We start from the raw sequence: 27,476 nt of genomic DNA, 5'->3' as shown, positions 1-27,476 counted from the left end.
GCAGTACCGGCACCCCCCCAAATGTTAAAAGTGTGGCACTTACTGTAACACCCTTTTTTTCCTCTCATGCATGTGGGGGCCTGGAACATGACCCCGTCATAAGAGAGAACAGAGGCCTAACTCAGCACAGCTCTTCTTAAGCGCTAAGCTTCAGCTAGACTGCAAGATCTTTTGCTTTCTTTCCATTCCTTGCATCTTGGAGTGGCAGGCTGCGTGTGTGTTCCAAAACCTGGGCTCCATGCAGCTAAAAACAGCTGAGCAAAAACAAAAAACAAAAAAACCTCCCCCTGTTTGAAGGCCCTGAAAACCTGTTATCATGATAGCACACTTGCTACGTCTCTAATTAAAACCAATCCCCTATAAATAGCAGTGTGCTGGATGGAAGCCTAGCCTAAAAATATCCCTGTGATTATTAAGGTTATGTATATTTCATGAGTTCTGCCACATATTTGGCAACATCCTGGCTAAACTGAACAAGCTAAAAAGCTTTCGGAGGGAAAGGGCCGCCCCCTCCACCGTAACAATCAATTCACAGTGCCGGCAGTCCTACAACAGCCCCAAACATCTCTGAATTGTTATTGCCAGGCAACAAAATCCTTATGGGTTGAGAAAAAGTACTAGCAGGTCTCTGTATACCAGGAATCCAGCTTAGCTTTCCCTTGGGAAACAGGGCGTGTGTCATTTTGGAGAATGAAGCCCTCCCCCAAGCCAGTTCTACAGGGGCAATCCTTGAAGACCCTTTTATATGTGGACCGCCTTGCTGAGCTCAAACTCTCAAGGTGTGCCATTTAAGACACCTGCATCCAGACCTTTACGATCTGAGAAGACCACTATTTATTTTTTTAGCTTCAAAAGTACTGCTGACCCTGTTTGGGAAACATGGATGTCTCCATCTAGACCAGGAGTGGGGCACCTGAGGCCCAGGAACCAGATATGCCCCCCCGGCCTCTCTATTTGGCCCACAGGGTTCTCCCCAGGCCACACCCATCCCTGGCCTTGCTTTGCACCCCAGGTGTTTTCATCTGGCTAGAATGTGTCCATTTGCTTGCCTGGATAACTGATGGTACAATCTAAATGTGGTGGATGTACTTATCCCATTTCTGCAATAAACTATGCATTCAAGCTCCCGAAACCTTGGCTACTTCTCTTGCTGGCTCACTGATCCTGCCCCAATGGCACAGGAACATAGGAAACTGCCTCATATCGAGTCAGACCTTTGGTCCATCTAGATAAGTGCTGTCTACCATTGATCGGCACCAGGTTTCATGTAGGGGATGTTCCCAGCCCTACCTAGAGATCGAATCTGGGACCTTCTATGTACAGAGCAGATGCACTACTAGTGAACTATGGCCCTTCACGGAGGGAAAGGCAGATGGCAGCTCTAAGTTAGAGGTCCCAAATTCCATGTTCTTTCGGTGTACATGCCCAGGCGGTCATAGGTACTTGTAAATGTAAAGGTAAAGGGACCCCGGACTGTTAGGTCCAGTTGTGGCCGACTCTGGGGTTGTGGCGCTCATCTCACTTTATTGGCCAAGGGAGCCAGTGTACAGCTTCCGGGTCATGTGGCCAGCATGACTAAGCCGCTTCTGGTGAACCAAAGCAGCACACAGAAACGCCGTTTACCTTCCCACTGGAGCGGTACCTATTTATCTACTTGCACTTTGACATGTTTTCGAACTGCTAGGTTGGCAGGAGCAGGGACCGAGCAACAGGAGCTCACCCCGTTGTGGGGGATTCAAACCGCCGAGCTTCTGATCGGCAAGCCCTAGGCTCTGTGGTTTAACCCACAGCGCCACCCGCATCCCAGATAGGTACTTGTACACTCATGGTAATACACCCTTTCTCCCTCACCTCCCAGAGCACCTGTGTGAGGCTACCTCTCTTCTTTCCTTTGACAGTCTCCCCAAAACTCATCTTGCCCCCAAAGTCTTCAGGACAACCCCCTGCTTCCAGTGTTCAATGGTCATGGGTCCGTAATGAAGCCTTAAGTAGGTGCAACTGAAACACTGACATGTTCCAGGAGCAGTCAATGTTGTGCCTCACCCCGATGTTCCTGGACTACAAATCCCATTGTCCTTGACCATGCTGGTCGGGGATGATGGGATTTGTAGTTCAACAACATTTGGAAGACCCCACGTTGGCATCTTCTGTGTCAAAGTTTAGAATGCCAGATCCTTCAGGAAATAACCTTCCCTCTTGCAATCTGTAAGCTTTCACGTACACCAATGGCGCTACATAAATTAACAAACAACAGCAAGCAATATCCTAAAAAAAGAAAAAAACACAACACAGAGTCAAACCTGCTGGCAATGTCGAAAATTCTACAAAGGCTTCCTTTTTTTCCCGTTGCTCCAGTGGGAGCTGCCAGGGCATTTGGTGAGGCTTGGCCAATACCTTCACCTTGTAGGCCATGTTGGGCTTCAGGTTAAAAAACTGATACTTGTATCTGGCAGCCTTGACAATATCGAATTCCTCTTCGTTGAGGAAAATCACGTGACTGTAATTGCTGTTGGTCGGGAGCCAGGTGAGCTCGGCGGAAATCTGGGTGATGTTGTCCACCTTAAGGTGAGAAGGAGCCACAATGACATCCTTCCCAACTAACAAAGTGCACTGGAGCTCGTCAGAATTGCCCCTACTGGTTATGCTTTGAATAGATATTCGATACGTGCAGGTAGCAATGTTAAGTTTTTCTATGAGAGCTTTAGTTCTGCTCCCCAAGGACACACTCATCCGTATTTCTTTGTCTACCAAGACGTTGTAGCTATGAATGGTTCCCCATCCAGGTGGCACGACCGGAGGCTCCCAGCCCACAATAACACTTTTGGCTAGTTGTTTGATAAGGGTAATTTTTCTAGGATAAGGCACAATGTCTTCTCCGATTTCATCAATGTTCACATCCAGGGTCCCTGCACTGTTATTGACAACGCCAGGCTCTAAGTGGCTGGGAGGGTTTATCTCCAAAAGGCCATCTCCTTCCAACATGTGACCAGTGTGGTTGATGTAATTCTGGTCCTGTTCGCTGCCCACCCCACTCAACAAACGGGATTCATTGTCCTGCACAAAATCCACAAAGTTGGAAGGGACAAGACCTCTCTGTCCATCTAGGAGTTCACCTAGAGGAGAAAGAGAAAAAAGGTGGAAGGCAGGTTGCACAAACACACAGAAAAGACACAACAACTCATCTGGATTCACATTTAAAGATGGGCCAAGGAGAAACGCAGCCAGTTCCAACCACCATCCCTGCCCTAGCCCTGTTGAAGTGCTTACCCAGCCCAGCCTAAGCCAGTAGTGACTGCTGTCCATCAGGACTGGTAGGAAGCAAACAGTATAAGGAACCAGAGCCAAGGATAGGCAGAGTCAACTAATTCTACCTTCCTGTCTACTGGGCTTTACTTTAGCCTCAAGTTCAAGTATTTTATTATGGTCATAGACCAGCATAAGCAAAACATCTAAATAAATAGCATAACAGTATGAATCTAATAATTATTAAATAAATAGGAGCAAGAACCAAACATAGATTTAAACATATACATAGAATACTTAATTAAGCATAGATAATGGGTGAGTAAAAATTTATAAGAAAAATTAAAAGATCAGTTAACACAGCTATATGGGGTGGGCTTCAGAAGTGCGGATCTAACAATATGGGCGTTCAGTTTAGGATTGAATTGTAGCATAGACCATTCTTCATCGAAAATCTATCATGGCAGAGCAAAATCTGGTGAATGAGTATGTGACTTCTGGGCTCTCATCCTGTAGTAATAAGGAGATGTTGTGCTGTTCTGAATGCCCAGGAAACGTATATAAGATGAGTTGGATAAACCTAGTTTGAATGTCTATATAATACTGGCGATGAAGGAGGGCATGCTCCATTGTTTCCTGCTGCTATCGGGCTTTACAAGGGTGTCGATGAGACTAGGGAGGAGGAAGCTGGCAGTCATGGGCTGGTTGTAGGTAAGAAGGCAGACAACTGGGGGCTGGATATGGGCAGGCAGAGGTCACTGGGGCCAAGCCCCCTTTGCCCAAAAAATTAGCCACCACTGCCCCCATCTGATAAAAGCCTTTACCCCCACCATTCAGTTAGAATTAGAATTTGTATGAGGGGAGAACAAGGGCACCCTCACTGACCCCACTCTCTCCGCCACATCCCACTCGTTCAGTTCCATAACTCCCCATGCATTGGTGGGCTGATGTCTCCAGCAGTTGAGGCTGCTCTACTTATAGGGCCACCCTAGATGGTTCAGAATGCTGGATAATCACAAGGGGAGCAAGTGGAACCCAGAATGCTCCCCTGCACCCAAATTTGTTGATGGTTAAAGAGAGGCAAAAGCAAAAGCTAAATAAATAAATAACTAAATTGCCAGTCTCAACAAACCTTCATAGAAGCCATCTTCGTCCATGTCTCCGTACACATAGAGGTATTTTCCTGCTGTGAGGGGCAGCTCTGCTTCGGGGTTTTCATTTGGTCCATCAAATGGGTTGTAACTGGAGGGAAGCACAATTACCTTTTCTCGCCATCGCTCATGTAATTAACCAGTCAGTGTTGAGAATCTCAGGGTAGGGCAAGGAGCTCCTTCACCCTCCTGCTACATAGGAAGCCACCCTGAACTGTGTCAGACGATGGCTCCATCTAACTCAGTACTGTCTGGAAATGGCTCTCCAAGGTTTCAAGCAGGGCTCTCTCTTAGCTCTACCTGGAGTTGCCGGAGATGGAACCAGCAACCTTCTGCATGCAAGGCAGCTGCTCTACCAGTGAGCTATGGCCAACTTCCATTTGCTCCCAACTTCACACAAAGCCATAATCTGACTCTTCCCCACACAGCTAGCAAGTCCGGCCCTTGGTGAGCCAGTTGGGTTTACAGCACCCAAACCCTTTCACAGCACCATTTCTCTTAAGGAGGCTGATTCATTCCTGAGTCCTTGCCTCTCTCTGGCTGGTCTCCCCCATCTGCTTTTGCACATTTCCCCTAAGAGTCTTAGGCCACCCACTATTACCCAATTCACACCTCCCACACCCCCAAAGCGGAGATACAGCAGCAAGATGTCCTACTGGAACATTGGAAAGCTTCATCTTATTCTGGGATGCCTCTGTGATCCAGCCCCTCCTTGGTCAGCCCTCACGTAGGCACAGAGTCATTTGCAGGCCAGGGCGCTATTAAGCACAACTGACAGCAGGGTAGTGTTGGGCAAGTAACATGCCAGTTTCAGGCATCAAGGCCATGACAGGTCCTGAGCCTGGGACCCTTGGGAGGGTCAGACAAGGATGTCAGGGTTTGCAACCACTGGAGGGGACTGCAGAAAGGGCAATCAGCCATGCACCAACCCCAGAACACAAAGTAGGCCAAGGGGCAAGAGGTGACCTCTGTTTCTTGCAGAAGTCTGTTTCTTAAGTCTAAGCAAGGTAAGAACTCAATTTGCAATGGGCCCCACCTTGTCTCACTCAGCCTTTCCCAGTGCCTCTCACTGAGCCTTGCCTTATCCACCTCCTTGGACATTATTTCTGCTGGCCCAGTAGTTTTTCAGCATCTATGCTAACAATGAATGTTCAGGAGCCCTGACAATTGGGAACATGACTGCCTTACTTCCCACGCATGCAGGATATTAAAAAACACACCGGTGTCACAATTGTATACAGTAGTACCTCAGGTTAAGAACTTAATTCTTTCTGGAGGTCTGTTCTTAACCTGAAACTGTTCTTAACCTGAGGTACCACTTTAGCTAATGGGGCCTCCTGCTGCCACACAATTTCTGTTCTCATCCTGAAGCAAAGTTCTTAACCCGAGGTACTATTTCTGGGTTAGCGGAGTCTGTAACCTGAAGCGTCTGTAACCTGAAGCGTCTATAACCCGAGGTACCACTGTAGTTCGAGAGAAATCCCAAGATGTGAAAGGCAACTTATTTCAGTAGCAGGACTCTGAGTGGGCAAGAGAAAGTACTGCTTTCACTTCTGCCCGTGGCCCCTGAAAGTGGCCAATCAGCAGGTAAAATGGCCAGCTCACCTCTCATTCTCCCCAGTGCCTGAAATGCAGGAAACATCTTTCAGGCAGACCAAAATTTTTACCATTTCCTGGTGATTTGTGGCAGGGCTCAAACTTTGAGGTTAATAAGACCACTTAAAGGAGAGGATAAAAGAGAGAATACTGGCATAAAACGGTGTGGGATATTGCATCATTAGAAAAACTGAGATGCAGCTGAGTACTTAGAGGCCAATGCAAAAGTTGTTTCAATTTGTCACTTACGCTACTATCTAAGAGCATGACTGGCCCCTACCAACAGCTTTTAAAGGGATGCTGTCAAAATGAATAATTTTTGTGTTTTCCACCCCCGTTGATGTGTCTTCTTTATAGCGGACCCCCTATACTCTCTTATGGATGCCGCATGTTGTATTTTGCATTGACTGCTAATAAATCCGTTTTTTTAGAAAAAGGCATTTCAAATTTTGAAAAATAAAAAATACAGTTCACATACAGGCCTGCTTGGTGGGTTGACATTACCTATATCGAGCGATGCAAAGATGGACTTTTCCAGAGTATCTCTGCTTTGAGGTATTAGAATTTCGTTCATTATCCATCTACAATAAGAAGTAATAAATGTGATTGGTCTTCTGGGATCAGGGTTATATCTTAATCTCCTAATGTACAAATGACCACAATATATACTGTATATATATTATTATTTCTTCTCAGATAGAGTCTGACAAGCATTCTATTTATTTAGGAAAGTGCATTAATATCAAGCAACAGGAATTTAACAAAATGCGTAATATGGAAGTGCTAAGAAGTCGTATTGGGTGTAGCACTTAACACCGTGTGAAAGACATTCAATAAAAACAAAGCACCACTTAAGACTCTCTCTCTCTCTCTGTGTGTGTGTGTCTGTGTGTGAAATGAATATTGAAAACAGGCATTCAATGTCTGGCAAAATGGCAGAACCCAAGGGCAGAAAATGGATATATTGCAGTTGAAGTGCTTGCATTATACCAAGTCAGACCACTGGCCAATCTATCTTACTATTTCCTATGATGACCAGCAATTACTTTTTCCAGATGTTCACTTTGTGTAAGGAGTGGGCAATTCCACATTCAGAAATCTTTCTTTCAGTAATCAGGACTCACACATCACAGGAAACTATCTTAGGCTGCATCAGACCATTGGTTCATCCAGTTCAGTGCTATCTACACTGACTACCAGCAGTCCTCCAGGATTTCAGACACAGAGTCTCTCTTAGTACTACCTAGAGTGGCTGGGGAAACCCAGCCAGATGGGCGGGGTATTGATGATGATGATGATGATGATGATGATAATAACTAAAGATGCTGGAGTTTGAAGCTGGTACATTCTGCATGCAATACTGGTGCTCTACCACTGAGCTATGGCCCTTTCTCTGTAGGGTTCAATGGGTTGGGTTTTTCCCAGGGCTCTCCAATTACCGATTCCCAGTCAATTCTGGCAGTGACTCACAAAGGTTGCAAGAATAATCCTCTTTTAGACCCTGCTACCTGAGATCCCACCCCACCCCCAATTTCCAACATCTCCCAGGGAGGGCTGAGAATGTCTCCTGCCTGGAACCAAGGAGAGGTACTGCCAGTCAGGATAGACAACACTGAGATGGACCAATGGGTCTGACTCAGTATAATATGTCACTGAAGGTCTTTGGGAGCAAAGATGGAGTCCTCTACATGCAAAGAACGAGATCAACAGGAAGCTGGTGTACTAGGTCAGACTTTTTGTCCACCTTCCCCAGTATCGTCTTCTCTCATTGGATGTGGACTCGGGCAAAGGAGGGTCTTGCACCACCTGCTACCTGATCTTTCGTACTGCAGATACAACCCATGTGGAGGTACGCATGGGCTCCCTTTCTAGATGTGCCCTCAAACATACAACGAAATTCCTGCACTGTCATGAAGCCACTGTGGACAGCAAAACAGCCTGCATGAATAACTCTACCTATCTCATTCCTGGGGGCTATGTGCTCCTGGCCACCCACTCTCAATCCACCCACCTCCTCACAGAAAAACGCAAACAACCCAAAAATGTTTTGCCCATCACTTTCTTCCCACTCATGCCCTGGTAGCCCGTGGAGAAAATAACACAGCCCTTCTCTCCACTCTGTTGGTACGCAATAGAACTCATAACCAAGCCCATAATAATTGCTTTGGGAGATTGCTTCCCCCTCCTTGTTATCAATCACCAAGATGGTAAATGGATGGTATCTTTGTGGAATGGCCGAGGCCTGCTTGCAATTTCTGAAAATTGCCCATGTCAAGAACCTCTTTGTTGGTTTGACTTTTCAAAGCCTGAGTTCTCCTGAAGCATTTTCAACATAATATAGCTCTTTGCCTTTCTCGGGGATACTGCACCGCTGAACGTATCCTGAGCCAAAATCCCCATGTGGGGTACACACACACCCTGTAATTACCAATACAAAAGGCAAACAATGAGCAATTCATGTTTGAAAAAAGGGCAAGCGAAGTAAAGCATAATAGGAAAGTCAACCTGGGTCTCTGTGCCAGCGTCCTATTTTCAGAGTGGTGGGAGTAAGATAGAGCGATAGCTGCTTAAAATACACTGCAGCGTACTCTGATCCAACCTGTTTTGCAACGCACAAACAGTACAATCCTATTCCTTTCTGCTCAGAAGAAAGTCCTACAGTTCAATGAGATTTACTCTGAGGTAAGTGTGTATAGAAGGTATACACACTTTTGCCCCATTAATGTCAAACTGTCCAACTTGATGTGTCTGCAAAGGAACAATCTGAAGTCTTAAACGGCACTCTTCAAGAGGAGCTTGTGTTTGACACCTTTTACATTTGGTTCAAAATGCAAACATTACTGGGATTGGCCCCACTTGGGAATTTGCTCCTCTTGGGAGTGGAACTGATTCCTGATGTAAGCGGGGTGCATGTTGTTAATTCAAGTATCAAGTACCATACAAAGTAAAGTGAAAGATGAATGCATATGTGCATAAACACATACAAGAGAATTTTTAAAAAAATGTTGGGATGGGGAGAAAAAAAGAAAAGCACAGTGTAAACTTACCCCCATAAGCATGCCCTGACATTTCAATATCATTTTCTTATATCTTATTCAGAGGGTGTTTTCCCTCTAGCACCACTGTTGACATCATTATTTAAAAAACCAACAGAGCTGAGTGTACCCTCTTCTTGGCTGTCTCCATTGAAGCAAGGCTCCCTCTACATTATATATGTTTGGTTATCCAGCAATTAAAACAGGAAGAGGTCTAGAATCATTACAGGGGTAAGTGCTCAGGTAACACCGGAGTGTTCAGACATAGCAACAGACCAAAGTTTTGTGTTTCTTGAGTGAGCAATGAGAATCAGCGCTCCCGGCCTTCCGCTGCCCCCCATGACCAAACTCCCCCTTGAGCCATGCCTGAGGTGAACCATTGTTTGTCATTTCACCAGAACCAGCAAATAATGGATTCTGCTTGCCCTGGTGTTTGATCCTAGGTTGTGAGCCTAGTTTGCAGGGCAAGTGCAACGGCTAAGAGAGCTGGGCATGTTTAGCCTGGAGAAGAGGAGGTTAAGGGGTGATATGATAGCCATGTTCAAATATATAAAAGGATGTCACATAGAGGAGGGAGAAAGGTTGTTTTCTGCTGCTCCAGAGAAGCGGACACGGAGCAATGGATCCAAACTACAAGAAAGAAGATTCCACCTAAACATTAGGAAGAACTTCCTGACAGTAAGAGCTGTTTGACAGTAGAATTTGCTGCCAAGGAGTGTGGTGGAGTCTCCTACTTTGGAGGTCTTTAAGCAGAGGCTTGACAACCATATGTCAGGAGTGCTCTGATGGTGTTTCCTGCTTGGCAGGGGGTTGGACTCGATGGCCCTTGTGGTCTCTTCCAACTCTATGATTCTATGATTCTATGATTCATAGTTCACTGGGTTGGACAAAATAGGGAATTTTGGCTCATCTCAAAAGGACTGGAGGGACATAAGAGGATAAGGGAGCAGGGGTGTGACGAGAGGAGGAAGTCTGCCATTTCTAAGGTTCCTCAATTTTTGTTCCAATAATAATAATAATAATAATAATAATAATAATAATAATAATAATAATAATAATTTATTTATACCCCACCCATCTGGCTGGGTTTCCCCCGCCACTCTAGATGGCTTCCTACAAAATTTTAAAAATATAATAAAACATTCTGACTTTTGTTTGTACTCAACGTGCAAACTCGACCATTTTCCTTGGAATTGGTGCACACAATCATGTTACCTACATCATGTATGGGGAACCTTTGGCCCTCCCGATGTTGCTAAACTCCCCTTAGCCCCAGCAAGCATGACCAAAGGCAGAATACAGAGATTCTGAAGGACCTGAAAATTTGTTTATGTATGCCACAACTGCAGCCAGAATGGTATTTGCCCAGAGGTGGAAAGAGGATGCTGTACCAACCAAGGAAGAGTGGCTGATTAAACCGAGGGATTATGCCAAAATGGCAGAATTAACAGGTGCAGTAAGAAATCAAGAGGGAGGAAAATGATTAAAGAGTGGGGAACATTTGTAGAATATCTGAAAAATTATGGGATGCAAGTAAGTGCATTAGTAGGGTTAACTTAAATCAAGCAATTAAAATTATTATAAAAAATCATAGAATAACTAAAAAATGGAGTACAGTGGGAAATGCAGTGTTAAAAATTCAAATAGGACAAGAAACCACCAAAGGGGGGAAGTCTAATATGCATTTGTATTGGAAGTATGTGATTGTAAGGTGTGTATCTGAAATTTTTGAAAACTGAGTGTGTGTGTGTGTGTGTGTGTGTGTGTGTGTGTGTGTTAAGGAACCTCTGGAGAGCCAGAGGTTCCTTAAGCCTGATCTGTATCATGAGCCCTTCCTAACTAAAAACTAGTCCCAACAGTTGAAGAAGAGTCAGGTTTGTCCAAAGCCATTTTCAACTTACGTCTGATTCAAACCTGCATCTTGGGCTGCCAGATCGGGACCGGGACAGGAAAGTTGGCTTGATGGACAATTGCTCTGGTTTGTCACCGGATAGTTGTAGGGGTCGTATGAACTCTGAGATCACACAGTGGCCTCCTGAGGAGCTTTCATGACCTGTGTGAAAAAGAGAAAGGAAGTAACATCTCAGGAAACTGGCAGGTATAGTGGTGATCTTGCAGCAACACACAAATTATTATTACTTTGGGGGATGGCAGTTCCATTACCTTATGTTCCAGCCCCCTTAGCTACTGATTTTAGATTACAGGGGTGGGCAGGACTCCTGGGACCCCCATCTCTTGGCTTACCTCTGACAGCTGCCTATGTTACTTAGTCTTATGATGCTGCTGCATGAACATCCAATCACATCTTTTGGACAGTTCCCATTACACAACCAGTGATGGGAGACAATTTCCCCTCCTTCCTAAGCATATCCATACACTAACATTGGCAACAGGATGTCCGTGGGCTCCGAAGAGGACCAGCTGTACCCCTAGAACCAACCCAGAGTCCAGAAAGGTGCATCAAGAGAGTGGTAGCTTGAACATATGAAGATTAGTGATGAGTGAACCCCTCTCAGCTTGACTTAGAAATCAATCACCAATTATGAGTTTGTTTGTTTGTTTTAAAGAGAGAGCTTTGGAGGGAACTAACTTTTCCCCAAAAGGTATCAATTACCATGTTGGCTACATGGTATTGAGTTGATTTCAAATCCCATCTGCCTCCCCCAAATCCTGAACACCAGTTGCTTCCCACATAGAGCTCAAGGAACATCCCAAATGGGGATTCTTAAGGCTGCAATGTGCTGTTTCTGGCCTTCTGAACAAAATAGAGGAGCTGTCCAACAGTAAAGGTGCTGAATGTCAAACAGGAGAGCAGCTGTTTAGGATGCTTTGAGGAGGGAGGCTGATTGCAAAGACCAATTCTCCTTGTTACTCTCCTATGGCATGTGTAGGCAGACTAAGGCCCGGGGGCCGGATCCAGCCCAATCGCCTTCAAAATCCGGCCCGCGGACGGTCAGGGAATCGGTGTGTTTTTACAGGAGTAGAATATGCCCTTTTATTTAAAATGCATCTCTGGGTTATTTGTGGGGCATATTAATTCATTCATCCCCCCCAATATAGTCCACCCCCCCCAAGGTCTGAGAGACAGTGGACCGACCCTCCGCTGAAAAAGTTTGCTGACCTCTGTGTGCCAATGAATCCACCAGATACGTGCATGACAACAAATCATGGAGCCCTGCTGTCTTTGCTAAGAGTCCAATGCCTCCCCTCCATGCGTTCCTCACATGAATTACAAGCCTTTGTGTTCACTTACATCTACTTGACATCACCACATCACCAGTGTGGCACCCTTCAACTGTTGCAGGACAACCCCTTTCATCAACCCTCCAACAGGTGGAGTCCAAATAACATCTGGAGAGTCAACAACATTGACTACCCTTGGATGAACTTATGTTATCACATTCACAGTGTGATCCCTAATTGGCTGGGAATGTGTGGAGAAGGAGAGAGAGAAGAAATGGCTCTAAAGGGGTAACAAAGACAGTCACAAACAAAATGGGGGGGTATGTTTGGGATTGTTGTTTTGAGGGCATTTCCAAAAAACACAACTTTCATACCAAGAGCTGCCCAAACAGCATTTGGCACAGACCTTATTACTATTTTCATCGTCTCCCAGAAATTAATAGTCTATGTCTCTATGACATAGCTGCAGTCTACTCACAGTATCTGCATGGTGCTAAGATAGACTTGAGTGTCTCTGAAACACAGCCATTATGTTTTATAGCTGCCCTGAGAAATCGCTTCTACCATAGGCAAAATGGAGGGCACTCCACAGGGCTAAAGAGTCCAGACCGCAGGGAGCCCTCCAGAACCAGATGCCATCTCTGCATAGAGTCGCACAAAGGCTGATGGCTCAAACTGCAGCAGGCAAGAAGGAAATGTTTGTGAATCTTAAGCGGGGGGGGGGGAGAGATAACTTGCAAAGGGTTGGTGTATCTGTCTCATTTTAACTTGCTCACATTTTGGACCATTTCACACATTGTGTGGCAGGGAAAGCTTAGTGCTGAAGTGGGCATATAATTGCCAGGACTAGGTGGTGAACTAGGGATGCGGGTGGCGCTGTGGGTTAAATCACAGAGCCTAGGACTTTCCGATCAGAAGGTCAGCGGTTCGAATCCCCGCAATGGAGTGAGCTCCTGTTGCTCGGTCCCTGCTCCTGCCAACCTAGCAGTTCGAAAGCACATCAAAGTGCAAGCAGATAAATAGGTACCGCTCCGGCGGGAAGGTAAACGGCGTTTCCGTGTGCTGCTCTGGTTCGCCAGAAGCGGCTTAGTCATGCTGGCCACATGACCCGTAAGCTGTATGCCGGCTCCCTCAGCCAATAAAGCGAGATGAGCGCCGCAACCCCAGAGTCGGTCAAAACTGGACCTAATGGTAAGGGGTCCCTTTACCTTTAGGTGGTGAACTATGGCAAATTAACAGCTTACCACATGAAAAGAATGGCTATAATAAGCCTCTCCACACGTTCAAATTTAGGAGAATGCAATCAAAGTGGATCAAAGCTCTCTGTCACAAATCTACACCATGCATTTAAAGCTCAAGGCTTCCCCTAAACAATCCTGGGAGTGGTAGTGTGCCGTGTGTGCCAGAAACTGTGTCCTGTGGTGGCTAAATTACAGTTCCCAAGGATTCCTTGGGAGATGCCTAGTGTTTTAAATGTGTGTTGAATGTGATTTAAATGTATGGTGTAGGTGTGAACCCAACAAATCCACTTTTGCTGTTAGGAAAGTGATGGGGAAATGCATAAAGAAGGTATTGGATATATGATTGATTCATGGAAATGCATAACTACTTCACAATCAAATCAGAACGCTCATTCTGGCATAACTGCCTTGCAAACAAATCAGAAAGAATGCTCAATAAAAAGCAGGCATCGTCTAATTCCCATGGAAGCTTTATGCAAGAAAATCAGGATGAATGCTCAATAAATGGGTCTTTTGCAGGCACCCGGAGATCTTTAAAGCATGGCCAAACAATGGGGGAAGGAGTAATGTATGAATGAGACACAAACGTGTGCGTATCTCACAGGTACACTCAGGAAAGCCGGGATTAGATCTCTATATATTTGGACACTAAACCTGGTTCTTTCTGGCTGGAAAGGGCTATACCACAAGAAGGACTCTTCAGAATGGTCCTAAGTTTGCAGTTTGCCGCAACACCTTGAACGATGGGATCATCACCTCCAGGCAACTGTTTTACAGCAAAGGGGGGGTGGAGCATGACAGGAAGCATTGTATTTAAGCATTGCATTGTCTATCTGCAATTAGTAGGGCTATGATGCCCCACAACATGTAGTCTGGGCTAGGGAAGAAATGACAGGTGTAAAGGGCTCTTGAAAGCTCACCAGAGAGCAGAAAAGAGCAGGCAACAGCAAACTCATTTTTTGAACTGATTCCGAGTCAGAGACCTGGATGAGTCAGATATAAATTTTCACCCTGAACCATATGCACAGATCCAGGCTTTGAAAAGTAGACTGTAGACTATTTTAATTAAAAGGAAGGGGGAGGGAGGCAGAGAGGTTCGGAGAGGATATTTGAGGATGTCAGCACCGTCCTAAATTGGCCGCTGTGGCTTTGCTACAGCTGCTGCTACTGCTGATATAATTAGGCTCCATTTGCTATTTTCTGCTTCCATATTTGCAGCTCCCAGGGAACAACAGTGTAGAGCAGAGGCAAACAGAGTACGGCACGTCCCTCCCTCCCCTCCTCAAAAGAAAAGAACCCTGCTTTTTCAAAACGGCCATTTTGCAGACACAGCTCGCTGCAGCATTTAGAGATTTTGTCAAAAATCAAGGACCTAATTCCGCACCGGATGGGGTACGACCACCTTGTCAAAAAGCCCTATGGAGTCCCAACACTTTGGTTAAAGAAGAAAATGACTTTCCCCCTCCTGCTTGCACACAAATATGGGTGCACCCTTTCCAAACTCACGTTTGTGGGTGCTTGGCCCAGAGGTGCTCTCAAGGCAGGCTTCCAGGGCCCTATTCACAAGAACCTGGTTAGCTACATTTTGAATTAAGTAAAAGAAGTCACATTGCTCTCTTAAAGAGGGAGTGGAGTAAGACAAATAAGTCTAGAGCCTGACATTACTCAGGACAGCAATACCTCAAGGACCACCTCTCTCCATATGAAGAGAACCTGCGATCATTGTCTCAGGCCGTTATTCATGGGCCTCCTCCATGAGATGACTGGAGGGTTATTGGTTTGTTTTTGTTTTTATTATGTACAGTGGTACCTTGGGTTACAAACACCTTGGGTTACAAACACTTCGGGTTACAGACTCTGGCTAACCCGGAAGTAGTACCTCAGGTTAAGAACTTTACCTCAGGATGAGCAGGCGGCGGAAGGAGGCCCCATTAGCTAAAGTGATACCTCAGGTTAAGAATGGTTTCAGGTTAAGAATGGACCTCCAGAACGAATTAAGTTCGTAACCAGAGGTACCACTGTATTTTGTGGTTTTTTATGTTGTGAGATCTACAGACGAAGAGTGGTATACAAATTTAATAAATAATAATAATTACTTAATTATTATTCGTACCACTGATTCAATTTTTGTAAGGGATCTGCAGGAAATCTGCTAGTCAGCCCAAGTTCCCCAGATTCTGTTCTGAACCCCAGAAAGCATCTTGAAGCACATAAACAGCTGGCTTTCAGAGGCTGACGCCATGACTCATCCTCTGCAATTGGCTTTAATTATTCTGAAGCACTGTAAACTGTGAGCACCATTCCTTCCCAGATGAAATCATCCCAGTCGTCTGAGCATATTCATCTAGACCAGGGCTGAAAAACCTTTATGACCCCTGGGAAACACATCATTCCCTTGTGGGCAACCTTCTGAGGCCCATATGCTACTGGTGATGGGCAGAGAGCCCAAAGCAAAAGTGAGTGGAGCAAAGACATTTGTGTTGGCATACAACCAAGGAAACGGGGGCAATTGGCAGGCCCCCAGCTAGCACCAGCCCACTGGCCAGTGTGCCAGGCGGTCTCCAGTCCTTGTTGCAGCATCTCCCGACCCACAGCTTCAGAAGCTGGGGCACGCAACTCAGCAGAGATAATGCGCAAACAGAAGTGGCAGGAGAGGTTGTGTAAGCATATTTACAAGCAGTTTATTCAGCATTCATCAGGACAAAAGGAAAACATGTCTGATCCCCTTCGTGTCCAAAGCAAGAACGCTAAAAGCGAAAGCTATACACAAACGGAAGTTCCCAGCAAGCTGTGCTGGAGTGTAAACAGGCATGTGACACACAACAATTATGCCTGTCCCTTAAGGTGGAACGGAATATTCTGACAATTTGTACACCAACCATTTTGTTTACACTCACACATGTCTGTCCATCCAGGCGAGCAAGAGGCATTGGCAGAATTCAAGAGCACATTCCAGTGATGTGAAAACAAGGAGGGTATGAAGTATGGATGGTGGGGTGTGTGGGTTGGGGAGATGGGCTGCTCAACGGCAAATTTAGCCTTGTATGGAATGGCCCTAAGAAAACAAGGCTCTCCTGGACTAGAAAGGCCCAACTAGTCCCGCCCCCTGCTCTTACGTTGAGCATCCCAATGCTTCTGGTAAACTTGGAAGCAGGACTTGAGTGCAACAGTGCCCTCCTCAGTTTTAATTTCTAGAAATTGGTATTCAGCCACCTCCTAAACAAGGCCCAGGCAAGAGCCCCACGGAAAGCGAAAGTATTCACTAACAGAAAACACTGCAGTGTGGCAGACTCCTCAATTTAAAGGTCTCAGGGCACAAATTAGCCAGCAGCACTTAAAGAACATTTGCACAAAGTAATTCATACTGCTATTGATTGATCAATTATGGACTATTCTGAACGCCCAGGAGAGCGCATTAAACTGTCCTTGATATCTGATGAACAGAATATCTTACTGATTGGCTGTGCCAAGAAGATTGCTATCTTTTTACCCAGAACGGATTCCCAATTGGCTGCAGCTGGAAGACTTCTGTGACTTTTCAAAGTGGATTTGGCTTGTACAATTTAATGCAACCTGACAAAGCTTTTTGTTTTTACATTTCCCACGTCCCAGCTCTGAACCCAAAGTGTGTACACATGGCAACAGTCCATAATTCAGCTTTTCAGGTTCTGGAAGTTTGAAAAGATTGCTCCAATGCCCAGGAATGTCAAAGAATTCTGATGAAAATACAAAGGGAAGCAGTAATTGCTGGTGTTTGCTCATTTGTCCCATGTCCACAATAGAAATCAGCCCAGCAAATGGATGTATGCTTTAATTTTTTTTGGCTTATTGCTGATTTTTTTGTTTTGAAATGTTTTCTTCTGATCATTTTATTCTATGCTAACTGCATTGCCTTTTTTTTTTACAGTCACACGGTGTATAAACTTTCTGAAATAAAATACAGTCATACCTCGGGTTACAGAGGCCTCAGGTTGTGTTTTTTCAGGTTAGGGACATGCCAAAACCCAGAAGTACCAGAATGGGTTACTTCCGGGTTTCGATGGTCGCGCATGTGCAGAAGCACTAAATCGTGCTTTGCACATGCGCAGAAGTGCCGAATCATAACCCTTGCGTGCACACATGTGGCGCTGCAGGTTGCAAACATGCTTCCCGCACGGATCATGTTTGCAACCCGAGCGTCCACTGTAAATAAATACAAAATAGCACTTGCTGTTTTCATTTTCAGTCTACAAATGATACACAATCATAATGGTTATTTTCCTACTTAAACTGTGCATATTTTGCATCGAAGTGAACAGCCTTTGCATTAAAATAAATAGTGTGGAAATAATTATGTCAATAATTACATTAAATTCATTAGCTGCAGAAATAATTAGGTAGATTCCATTAAACAGCAGACAGCGGCTAACATAGTATTTGGCTGAAACCGAACTGCCATGAAGCAGAAACACTGCTGACTCTGGATAAGGCAGGCTGGAAGGAAAATCATCCTTGCAAACACCAGCCCCAGCACCCCACCACATTCACCATCTGAGGCAGATGCTTCACTCTGTTTAATGTCAGAGCCGGTCCAGGTGATGGATGAGAGAAGAATTCTATGGAAGTTGGGCCCTTAGTTTCAAGGGTCCAATCTTTGCTCAGTGCAGGAATCCCACAACTACAGCATCCCTGACAGAGTGCCTTGCAACCTCCACTTAGATACCTCCAGCAAGGCATTGTGTTTGGTCACCCTGGTAAATTCTATTTGAAGAGCAGGGTAAAAATCTATTAAATCCAAAGTGATGGTTGCTCAGATGTCTACATATGATCAGGAATATCTGCTGGGTGTTGGGTATGGCCCAGTAAGGTTTCCTTGTATATACAGAAGCAGGAATGTTTCCAACAAGCAGAATTTGGATTGAACTAGGTTGAGTTTAACAAAGTGCACCAAATCTGCTCAAAGACATCTGAAAGCAGTTCCCATAATTGCCAGGTGACCTAAACATGAATGAAGTTTGTTTCAGGGTAGAACTCTGAACGAGCTCATTCTCACGTGTGTGTGTTTTTAACTGTTTATAGACTCTTTGGGCCTTTAAAATTCACAATCATTGGGGGGAAATAAATCAAACTATTCACATTGCATTGTGTGAGAGAGTGTTTTGATGCTTTCCACTGCGGCAGTTTGTAACGTTCTGAATGCTTAATTCCACACCTGCCTCAACCCACAGAGGATGAACTTGAATTGAAACATGCACAGAACAAATTCATTTTGTAAAAGGGTGAGTGTTAGCTGGAATTAGTTACTTTTCAGACAAATTTAATTTGGACTAGTTCCTTTTTAAAACGAGCCTTTCCAGGCTTTGCCCACGACTTCATATAAGGGTCAAGCCAGATACATGCACGTTTATTTAAACTCACCCAGAAATCCAATATCAGATGTCTGCTAGCTTTAAGGAAAATAATAGGGAAACCTCCTCAACTCACAACACACAGTTTTGTAGTTGAACTGGCAAGCGTTTTTGTTCACTAATAAGCACACACACATGTGACATCCGAATTGGCCCAACTTGCCAGCGCCAAGCCTCATCAGAGGGCAAGGGCCTGTGGGAGACAGAACTACATGTGCAAATTGGCACACTGGAATGATTCCAAGTGTCCTCGGGTGACCCTCCAGCCAGCGCTGCAGCTGTGACCTTTGAAAATTATTGATGCACTTAAAAGCAAGCTAAGGAGACGAGGCTCTGCTAGTTAGCAGTAGCTACTATTGGCAAGACAGAAAAGCCTCAGCCAAAGCCCCATCACCACCCCAGATGAACCAAACAAAAGCTTTTAGGCAGAGGAAGGGGGTGCGGAGGTGTGGTCTGCCCCGGGTGTCATCCCTGAGGGGGGTGACACAATGACAAAAATATGAGGTTGGTGGTTTTTTTAAAGGGCTCACAAAACTTTTTAGTTCAGTCAGCAAATGTAATAACATGCAGCTGGCACTGAGCGCCACACTGCGGGGGCCGGCACTTACTGTGGGGCCTGCAGCGTGCCCGAGCCACGTGTTTCTCCTGGGAGTGATGTGGGGGCTTGGGCTCCTGCGGGCTCCGCGCTGCCTGAAACGGCATCGTGGGACTTGCGCCTGCCCTCCACCTCTCCCTCAGCCGCCCTACACCTGAGGGGGTGGTGGCGAAGAGGCTCCATGCAGCGCCCCCCGTCCCCATGGGTGGCTTGCCCTGCCCCCAGCTGCAGGACACACGCACCCTAATGGCTAGCTACGCTGCTGCTTTTAGGTGATGGTTTAGGAAATGTACAACTTAAGGAACACTATAATCAGCAAGGGAAGAGACAGTAGAAGTGGGAACAGAGGGAATGATGACCCTGCAATGTTCCTCTTCAATTCTAGATTATTGTCAGGTGTGCATCCAGGAATCAGGCCCTGTGACCAATAGGACTTTGCAGGACTGGGGCCTTCCTAAGTTTGTTCTGAAGAGGCAAGGCGCAGCCACACAGGTGAGGCTGATTGGTAACTCACAGCACCTGGTGGCAAGAGCCGGGAAGGGATATAAGGTCAGCATTTCCCTTTGGCTCTTTGACACAGCAACACATTCCCTGCTTTGCTGCGTTTGACTCCTTGATCCTCGGACCCTTGACTTCGTGACTCCTTGCTTCCTGACCCTTGGCTTCTTGACTCCCGGCTCTCTGACCCTTAGACTTCCTGACTCCTGGCTTCTGGACTCCCGTTCCTGCTCCCACCCCACCAGCTTGCCCCCGGTCCCGACATCCCCAGCCAGGACTTTGATCGCCCATGAACTGGACCGTGACAATTATAACACTTCCTCTGGTTCCTTAAAATGCAAAGGGAATAGACAACTGCAAATTTTACACTGGGCTGGGGGGCCTTTTCCAGCTCAAGGGCCACATCCCCCTCCCCGGGGGGAAACATGGCAAGGGACATGCACCACTGGCGGGTGGAACAATGAATGCTAATTTTTACCTTTCTGCTACTTTGTACACGCATTTGCACACCCCTTTCTACCTGTCCTCCATCCAGTCAAGCAAGGCATGATCAGAGCTCAAGGGCACAGCCCAGCCTCTTACCATTCACACAAACAACTGTTTCCCTTGATGTCTGAAGTGGTAGATTTCAAAGAACACATGACTATTCTCAAGAAGGAAAACTGATTCACTCAACTTCATTGAGTGCCTCTTGGCTGCTACGGATGCAATGACATGATCTGGCGTTACGTGAACGGACAGTAGGGTTCTGGGTCTGACTTTACAGATAACATTTCTCTGTCAGAAGGGCGATCAGAGAATAGTTCTCCGTCAGAAGGAACCCTCTATTTAAAGAGAAAGAGCCTTAAGGGAAAGGAGCAGGAGAACTGAGTTGCCCATCAACTACGTATAAGCACCTACAGCTCCCATTGTCACTGACCATTCACCCTGCTGCTGGTGCTGATGGGAGTCGAAGGACTCCAGACTGGGGAAATGCCAAACTATGGTTTGGCATTATATATGAACCACTCGTCGATATTCCAAAACACATGATGGCATTGATTTGTTCTAGCTTCCGGTACTACAGTGATACCTTGGGTTAAGTACTTAATTGATTCCAGAGGTCCGTTCTTAACCTGAAACTGTTCTTAACCTGAAGCACCACTTTAGCTAATGGGGCCTCCTGCTGCTGCCGCACCGCCGGAGCCCGATTTCTGTTCTTATCCTGAAGCAAAGTTCTTAGCCTGAAGCACTATTTCTGGGTTAGCGGAGTCTGTAACCTGAAGCGTCTGTAACCTGAAGCGTATGTAACCCGAGGTATCACTGTATTCCAGAAATGGGCAGGTCTTTCTAGACATTCTACGGACCAAAGCACTCGGCTCTTACCTTTGCCTAAGGATGTGGCAATTCCGTTCATGAACTGGGACAGGGATTTGCTAGGTGAGCCAAGGATATCCGTGGATGCCAACGAGTTACTCGTCAGGAGATCAATCTTCCCAGCTTGCTGCCGAAACCTTTCCAGTTCCTTGGAGAGGAGGTTAAATTGCTCGCCTTGCGTCCGACATTTCTCCTCTAGCTCACGGACCTTAGCCTGGGCAAAGGGAGAACACCAAAACTGAGATCACGGCACGTGGGGTCACAACATTTGGAGATAATATGTTGTGGCTTTTCCCTTGGGGTGGGCAGGGTGCTGGCATATTCACGTGGGCATCGGGAATCAAGGAGCTGGTGTGACCCCCATTTAACTCCTCCCCCCTATTCTTATGGCCATTAGATGAGCCATCATGGGGTACATAGGATGGCACAGGATTGTACCCTCAATGGATAAAAGAATGAATTTTAATGGGCTGTGGAATCTGGATCTACACATTGGTGCAGAGTTTTGGGGCGTTTTGTTTTGGCGCACGTAGCCCTGGTTATGAGGAACTGCCTTCAGAAGAAAGGAGGGAAAGGGCCCATTTGGCCAAGCACTCTCTTCCCTCAAGAGACCAGGTTATCCCAACCCTGTGAACTCAGGCCAGGCATAGGCAAACTCGGCTCTCCAGGTGTTTTGAGACTACAATTCCCACCATCCCTGACCACTGGTCCTGTTAGCTAGGGATGATGGGAGTTGTAGTCCCAAAACATCTGGAGGGCCGAATTTGCCTATGCCTGACTTAGGCACATAAGTTCCAGGAAGCGAACTGGTGTTCCATAAAAGCAAAGGATATGCTAAGCTGTTGTTAGGCTACAGCCCTGCCAGCAAAGCTGATTGCTGGATGCCAGATCCACCACGAAGAGGCAATCTGGTTGCACCATTAAGCACCTAGAGTGCTGCTCACCATGCCACTGTGCACAGAAAGAGAAGGGCGAACTTATAAACTGTGGTTTGGGCATGTGGTGAAGAAACCAGGTGATGGTTCCACTGTGAAATCAACGCTTAATGGAATTTACTTTCACAACTTGATGCAGATTAGAATTCTCTGTGTTTGCTAGCCATGGTTGCAAAGGCTGCAATCCTAACTCCATTTACCTGGGAGTAAGCCCCATTGAATTCAACTGGATTTACTTCTGAGTAGACTTTGTCAGGATTGAGCTGTAAGCATGGTCCTTTTATTAGATTACTGGTTTGCCAGGGGTTGGATTAAATGACCCTCAGGGTTCACTCCATCTCTACAATTCTATGATTCTATGCTCAGGAAGAGGACATCCAGAGGTTGAGGTCAGATAAGAGAAGGATTATATCCCCATTATGCCTCACTTTCAAGGGTGTCTGGCTGTTGGAGTGCTTGATTAAGATGGGTCTTTTGATGTCTATGAGGCCTTTATTACAGTCACCACTTGCCAGTCACTCACCACACCATTTCCCAAAACAATGCCATGAATTAGCCCTAACAGAACATATTCAAGAGTCCACACTCCAGAAAATGCTCAATAGCCCCTTTTTAAAAAAACAAACAATGAATGAATAACTTCCAGATGTTGCTGAATTGCTTTGTTCAATAATTCTAGTTGGAACAGAAAGCAGCATGAACTTCAAGCCGAAAAGCTTTGGTGGGGCCATTTTTCTTTACCGAACCCACAAAAGCAAAGCTTTGGAATAGATCTCTTAGTCGAACCCAGAACACCAGGGTTTGAACTCAGCTCCCTTGTGTGGGATCTCAGCTGTTCCTCCTCCTCTTCTGGGTCACTGCAGTCTGTCTTACTTGCCCCTGGGTCCAATCTATGCAGCCACCCAGAGAGAGAATGGCAAGTGAAGGAAGTTGCTTCTCTGTCATCACTCTATGAATGGCCAGAGAGGGCAGATGAACAAGCAGCAACTGTGAAGAGGAAAAGGAGCACCAGGAACAGGAGATCCGGGGTTTGACAGCAGCCCCCTGCAGGAGTGTAGGGACCTCAGCAGAAAACTGCCTTCCTAGGTTGATGGACCCCATCTGCCCCTCACTTCCCTCTATCTTCTTCATAATTGGACCCACTCTCGGTCTTGTTCACTCCATCTGCCAGAGCCTGTCTTCATATGCAGGAGAAGCCCCTAACTCATTGAGGGTTTGACACCCATTGGCTACCCTCCCCTGGTTTACCCAGCCAGTTAAACCTGTGGCTGCTGCCACATGCTGACAGCTTCTAGGAGCCACAAGTGGGGGTCTAGTGCAGGGTGGGGACCAAAGGTGGCAAACTACCCCAGAAGGAGCATGACAGGGGAAGCATCACTTCCCTAACAGCCCCCACACCCCACCAGATGGTACACACCCAAAAAACCTGATCTTTCCACAAGATCAGCCTTTCTTTCCACTTTGAGTCATTTTGCCTGAGGTGTGTTGAGGCAGGGCAAGCTGAATGTGGGGAAGAGTTTCCCATGGATGGGCTTCCCCTTTGGAAATCTAGGGCAGACATTAAAACCTGGAACAAAGCATCTACTTTAGGATAGTCACAATTGATGCAGAAGCAGGCAAAACAGCTGCAAGAGGAGCAACTTCCTGGGTGGAATTTCTGAATTGAGACTCACTCCAACTTTGGATTCAATGGACTGTGGAGGCTATTATGCCAAAATTTATTCCCTCTCCCTGAGAAAGTAGCTCAGCGCTGTCTCCTTTGAGGGTTGGTGGCCCACCAGGGTGTCTCATCTCACCAGCTACATGAGATCATTTTTTTTTAATGAGAGATGCCAGGGATTGAACCTGGAATGGTTTCCCCTACAAAGCATGGGCTCTGCCACTGAGTTGTGGCCCTGCTCCTAAGCCCGGGGTGGGGAACCTGTGGCCTTCCAGATGTTAATGAACTTCCACCATCCCCTGACCGTTGGTCATTTTGGATGGGAGGTGGAATCCAACAACATCTGGAGGGCCACAGGGCTCCCATCTCTGCTCTATGGGAAGCCAAAGCTCCTTCCCTAGATCCGGAATGGAGAAGCTGAGGCCTCGAAGTTACAGTTTGACATCATCAGCCTCAGCTGGCATGGCCAAATATCAGGGAAGGTGGAAGGTGGAGCCTGGTAGCATCTGCATGATCTCAAGTTCCACATCCCTAACTTCATCCTTTGGAGTATACAAAGATCATTGCATGTATTATCTCAGTAATACCGTATTTTTCGCTCTATAACACGCACGTAGTTTTTAGAGGAGGAAAATCCGTAGGCATGCCACCCGTAGGCATTCCCTCCATAACATGCACAGACATTTCCCCTTACTTTTTAGGAGGAAAAAAGTGAGTGTTATGGCGCAAAAAATACGGTACTTATGTCAATCTTGTAAGGTAAATCATTAATATTAATTCCATGTTTTCTTCTGGATATAATTTTTTTCTCACTGCAGGTGACCTCCCTCCCTATCTAAGAGAATGGGCTGGAGACCAAGTCAGACTCTCTGTTCACAGTATTGACTGCTCTGACTGACAGCAGTTTTCCAGGGACTCGGGTAACGAGGGAGGTAACTTTACAGAGGGTGGTTCTCCATCTGAGACAGTCAGAGAAAACTCCTCTGGTCTGAAGGTGCCCTCTCTCTGAAGGGCTGTTCTGCCCAAGTCCTGTTTAAAGAGAAAGAATGCAGAACAGCAGGGCCTTGGAGTTGCCCAACAGTAGTGAGTACCTGGACGGCAGACTAAGGCTGCATGCATGCCACACATTTAAGGCACATTCTTTGCCTCAAAGAATTCTGGGTACTGTAGTTGGTTGAGGGTTGCTGGGAACTGTAACTGTGATCTAAAGATAGTGTCTATGCAGCCTAAGCCTGCATATAGGGCACTAGATCATAGCCCTTTCCAAGTTAAAATGTACTATATCATTTAAAAATTTGCATCTGTATATATATAAATCACCATATGCACATTTTATGCAAATCTGCATCCTCTTCTGTAGTGATGTGTAGGTGGGCCACCCTGGCAGAGTTTGACTCACTATCAGGCCCCAGTTACATGACACCATTCTTGCCTTTAGCAACTGAAACAATGAAATAACCATGTCTTCTTATTTAGGGCTTGTCCAGACTTCTGCTTGTCCCGGGCCTTGAAAGCAGTTGTTCTGGGGTTTTGCCTTTGTCCCTCCATTTCTCTCTGGAAAAATCTGCTCTTTAGCGATAAATCAGAACAAACAGCAAACCGCTGAAAACCTGATTGCTGTTTGTTGCGATTCAGTGCTAAAGATTGGGTTTCCCTGGGGGGGAAACAGAGGGGTGGATAAGCCCTTTGTCAACCAATCAGCTGGCCACGTAATCTGAATTCAGACAAATCCATACACAACACCTGGAAGTTACTACTTTGCATGAAGCTTTTGAATCATTCTTACTGGGCATGCTCACAAATCCTAGCATTCAACATCAAAATGCAGACTTGAGAGTAACAAAGCATTCTCTGTGCCACGTTCACCAGGTAATACCACTGGCTTTGATTCACCTGGCTGCCCCAGTGGTATCTGCATCAGTAACTAAACATGCTTTTGGAACAAGGGCTCTATTGCGTGGGCATTTCATGCAAAGGGGTGGGTGGGCAGTGGGCACTCATTTGGCTTTGGTGTGGAGTTGAGGGGGAGGGGGCAAAGAAGAGGTTTTATTTTCTGACCGAAATACCTGCATGCTGTCCAAGGTGTTCTGGATGAAGAGCAAAGCAATATACACAGAAACAAAAACAAAAAGACACAGGGAAGGGGAGGGGAAAGATGCAGAACAAAAGAAAGATCTTTAAAACAAAAAACCAAAAAAGCTGAACAACACCAACAGATTAGAACACACTTCTCTTTTCACACATTTCAAACCAACATATATATTGTGCGTATCTACGCCACATGTTCAGACCCATTTCAAATATATCCTGGGAGCCGTAGTTTGGGTAAGAGTGCTTAGTGACCCTTTGTTCAAAGTCTGCAGACCCTCTGTGGAAGATTTTTCCCAGTGCTTCAAGGGGCACACAGATGCAGCGATTCACTGCGAGGCAAGTCACCATGTTTCCCCAGAATGCCTCGGCTGGAAGACTGCCATATCATCATAGCAGAGTGTCATTTCAGATTTCTGCTGAAATCAAAAGACGGCAGCCCACACGGGGCTACTTGGGGTTGCCATATTTCCACCCCCTGCCGACGATACATCCAGAACAACACTGGGCTCACCCACACTTTTGATCACTATTGTGTATAGTGTATACCAGTTAATTCCACCGGGGCTGAGAGCTTCTCCCATTGATCTGTAGCTGTGCCTTGCGGAAATCCGACCTTGCCCCCAATTCGAATCTTATCGGATGCGTGGAAAATACAAAGAGTTTTGCTTAACTGAGCTTCAACTCCAAAGTGTGGATGAGCCCACTGCGTCCAGCAAGCCAATCGGGCACCTGGGGTCGCGCGTGTGCCCTGTGCCCGGGGCGGGGCCAGCTGCCTGCGGGGGCGGGGCCAGCCAGGACAGGACGCTCTGTGAGGCCTCTGAGTAGTCTGCCTGTCTCCTCCCCCTCAGCCGCCCTACAGCTGAAGGGGAGGAGGCGGGCGGACCGTTTGGGGCAGCGTGGAGCTTGCGGGCGCCCAAGCTGCTGCGTCACTCCCAGAAGAGATGCGTGGCTTGGGTGCGCTGCAAGCCCCACGGTAAGTGCCGCCCCACATTTTGTCACCCCCCCCCAGTGGTGACACCCGGGGCGACCCACCCCCTTCCTCTGCCCCTGACTGTGTCATGATGTAGCATTCTTTTTTCACTGTATAAGGCATTTTGGTGGGAACAGGGCACTGCCCCAACTGCAGGCTGGTTTCAGCAGCTTCACGCCACTTGAAGTGGTGGGGAAAGCAAGAAGCGTTTCAGGGGGTCAGGTGGCGGGTAATGGTGGGCAGTAGGGTGGAAGGCAGGGAGGCCAGCAGCAGGTGGAACCAGAGCCAAGGACAGGCAAAGTCATTCCCATCCTCCTCCCTGCTGAGTTTCACAAAGGGCAAGACAGAGATTGAAGAGGAGGAATTCAGCAAGCAGGGCTACCTCCTCAACTGGATACAAGTAAGGAGACAGCTGCGTGGGCTGGGGGTTAGATTCAAGCTGGCAGGGCAGTGACCCGTTTGCTTTAAGGGCCCAGCCTTCACTGATGAGGAAGATGCCACCTCCGTTGTTTTCATCGCTAAGCCTCTTGGCGTT

General features: G+C 46.5%; 1 protein-coding gene across 14 annotated transcripts in view; it reads right to left on the bottom strand.

Moving 5' to 3' along the window:
* Positions 1 to 27,476, bottom strand: part of RIMBP2 (RIMS binding protein 2) — a 293,903-nt gene that overhangs the window by 43,274 nt on the left and 223,153 nt on the right. For 8 of the 14 annotated variants that reach the window (XM_083476367.1, XM_083476368.1, XM_083476359.1 and 5 more), the window contains exons 7-12: positions 25,947 to 25,967; positions 21,295 to 21,499; positions 10,927 to 11,078; positions 6,495 to 6,571; positions 4,376 to 4,485; positions 2,301 to 3,113 (exon numbers count right to left, since the gene is read on the bottom strand). In XM_083476367.1, the coding sequence (XP_083332493.1) occupies positions 2,301 to 3,113; positions 4,376 to 4,485; positions 6,495 to 6,571; positions 10,927 to 11,078; positions 21,295 to 21,499; positions 25,947 to 25,967 (1,378 nt within the window). The remainder of the gene's footprint in view (positions 1 to 2,300; positions 3,114 to 4,375; positions 4,486 to 6,494; positions 6,572 to 10,926; positions 11,079 to 21,294; positions 21,500 to 25,946; positions 25,968 to 27,476) is intronic. The other 6 variants (XM_083476372.1, XM_083476364.1, XM_083476365.1 and 3 more) reach the window with 1 other exon arrangement.

This window comes from Podarcis liolepis (assembly GCF_965112155.1).
Source record: "Podarcis liolepis genome assembly, chromosome: 15".
In the NCBI taxonomy this organism is placed as follows: domain Eukaryota; kingdom Metazoa; phylum Chordata; class Lepidosauria; order Squamata; family Lacertidae; genus Podarcis; species Podarcis liolepis.
Note: the sequence above shows the minus strand (reverse complement) of the source record. Positions and strands in the feature narration are given on the sequence as shown.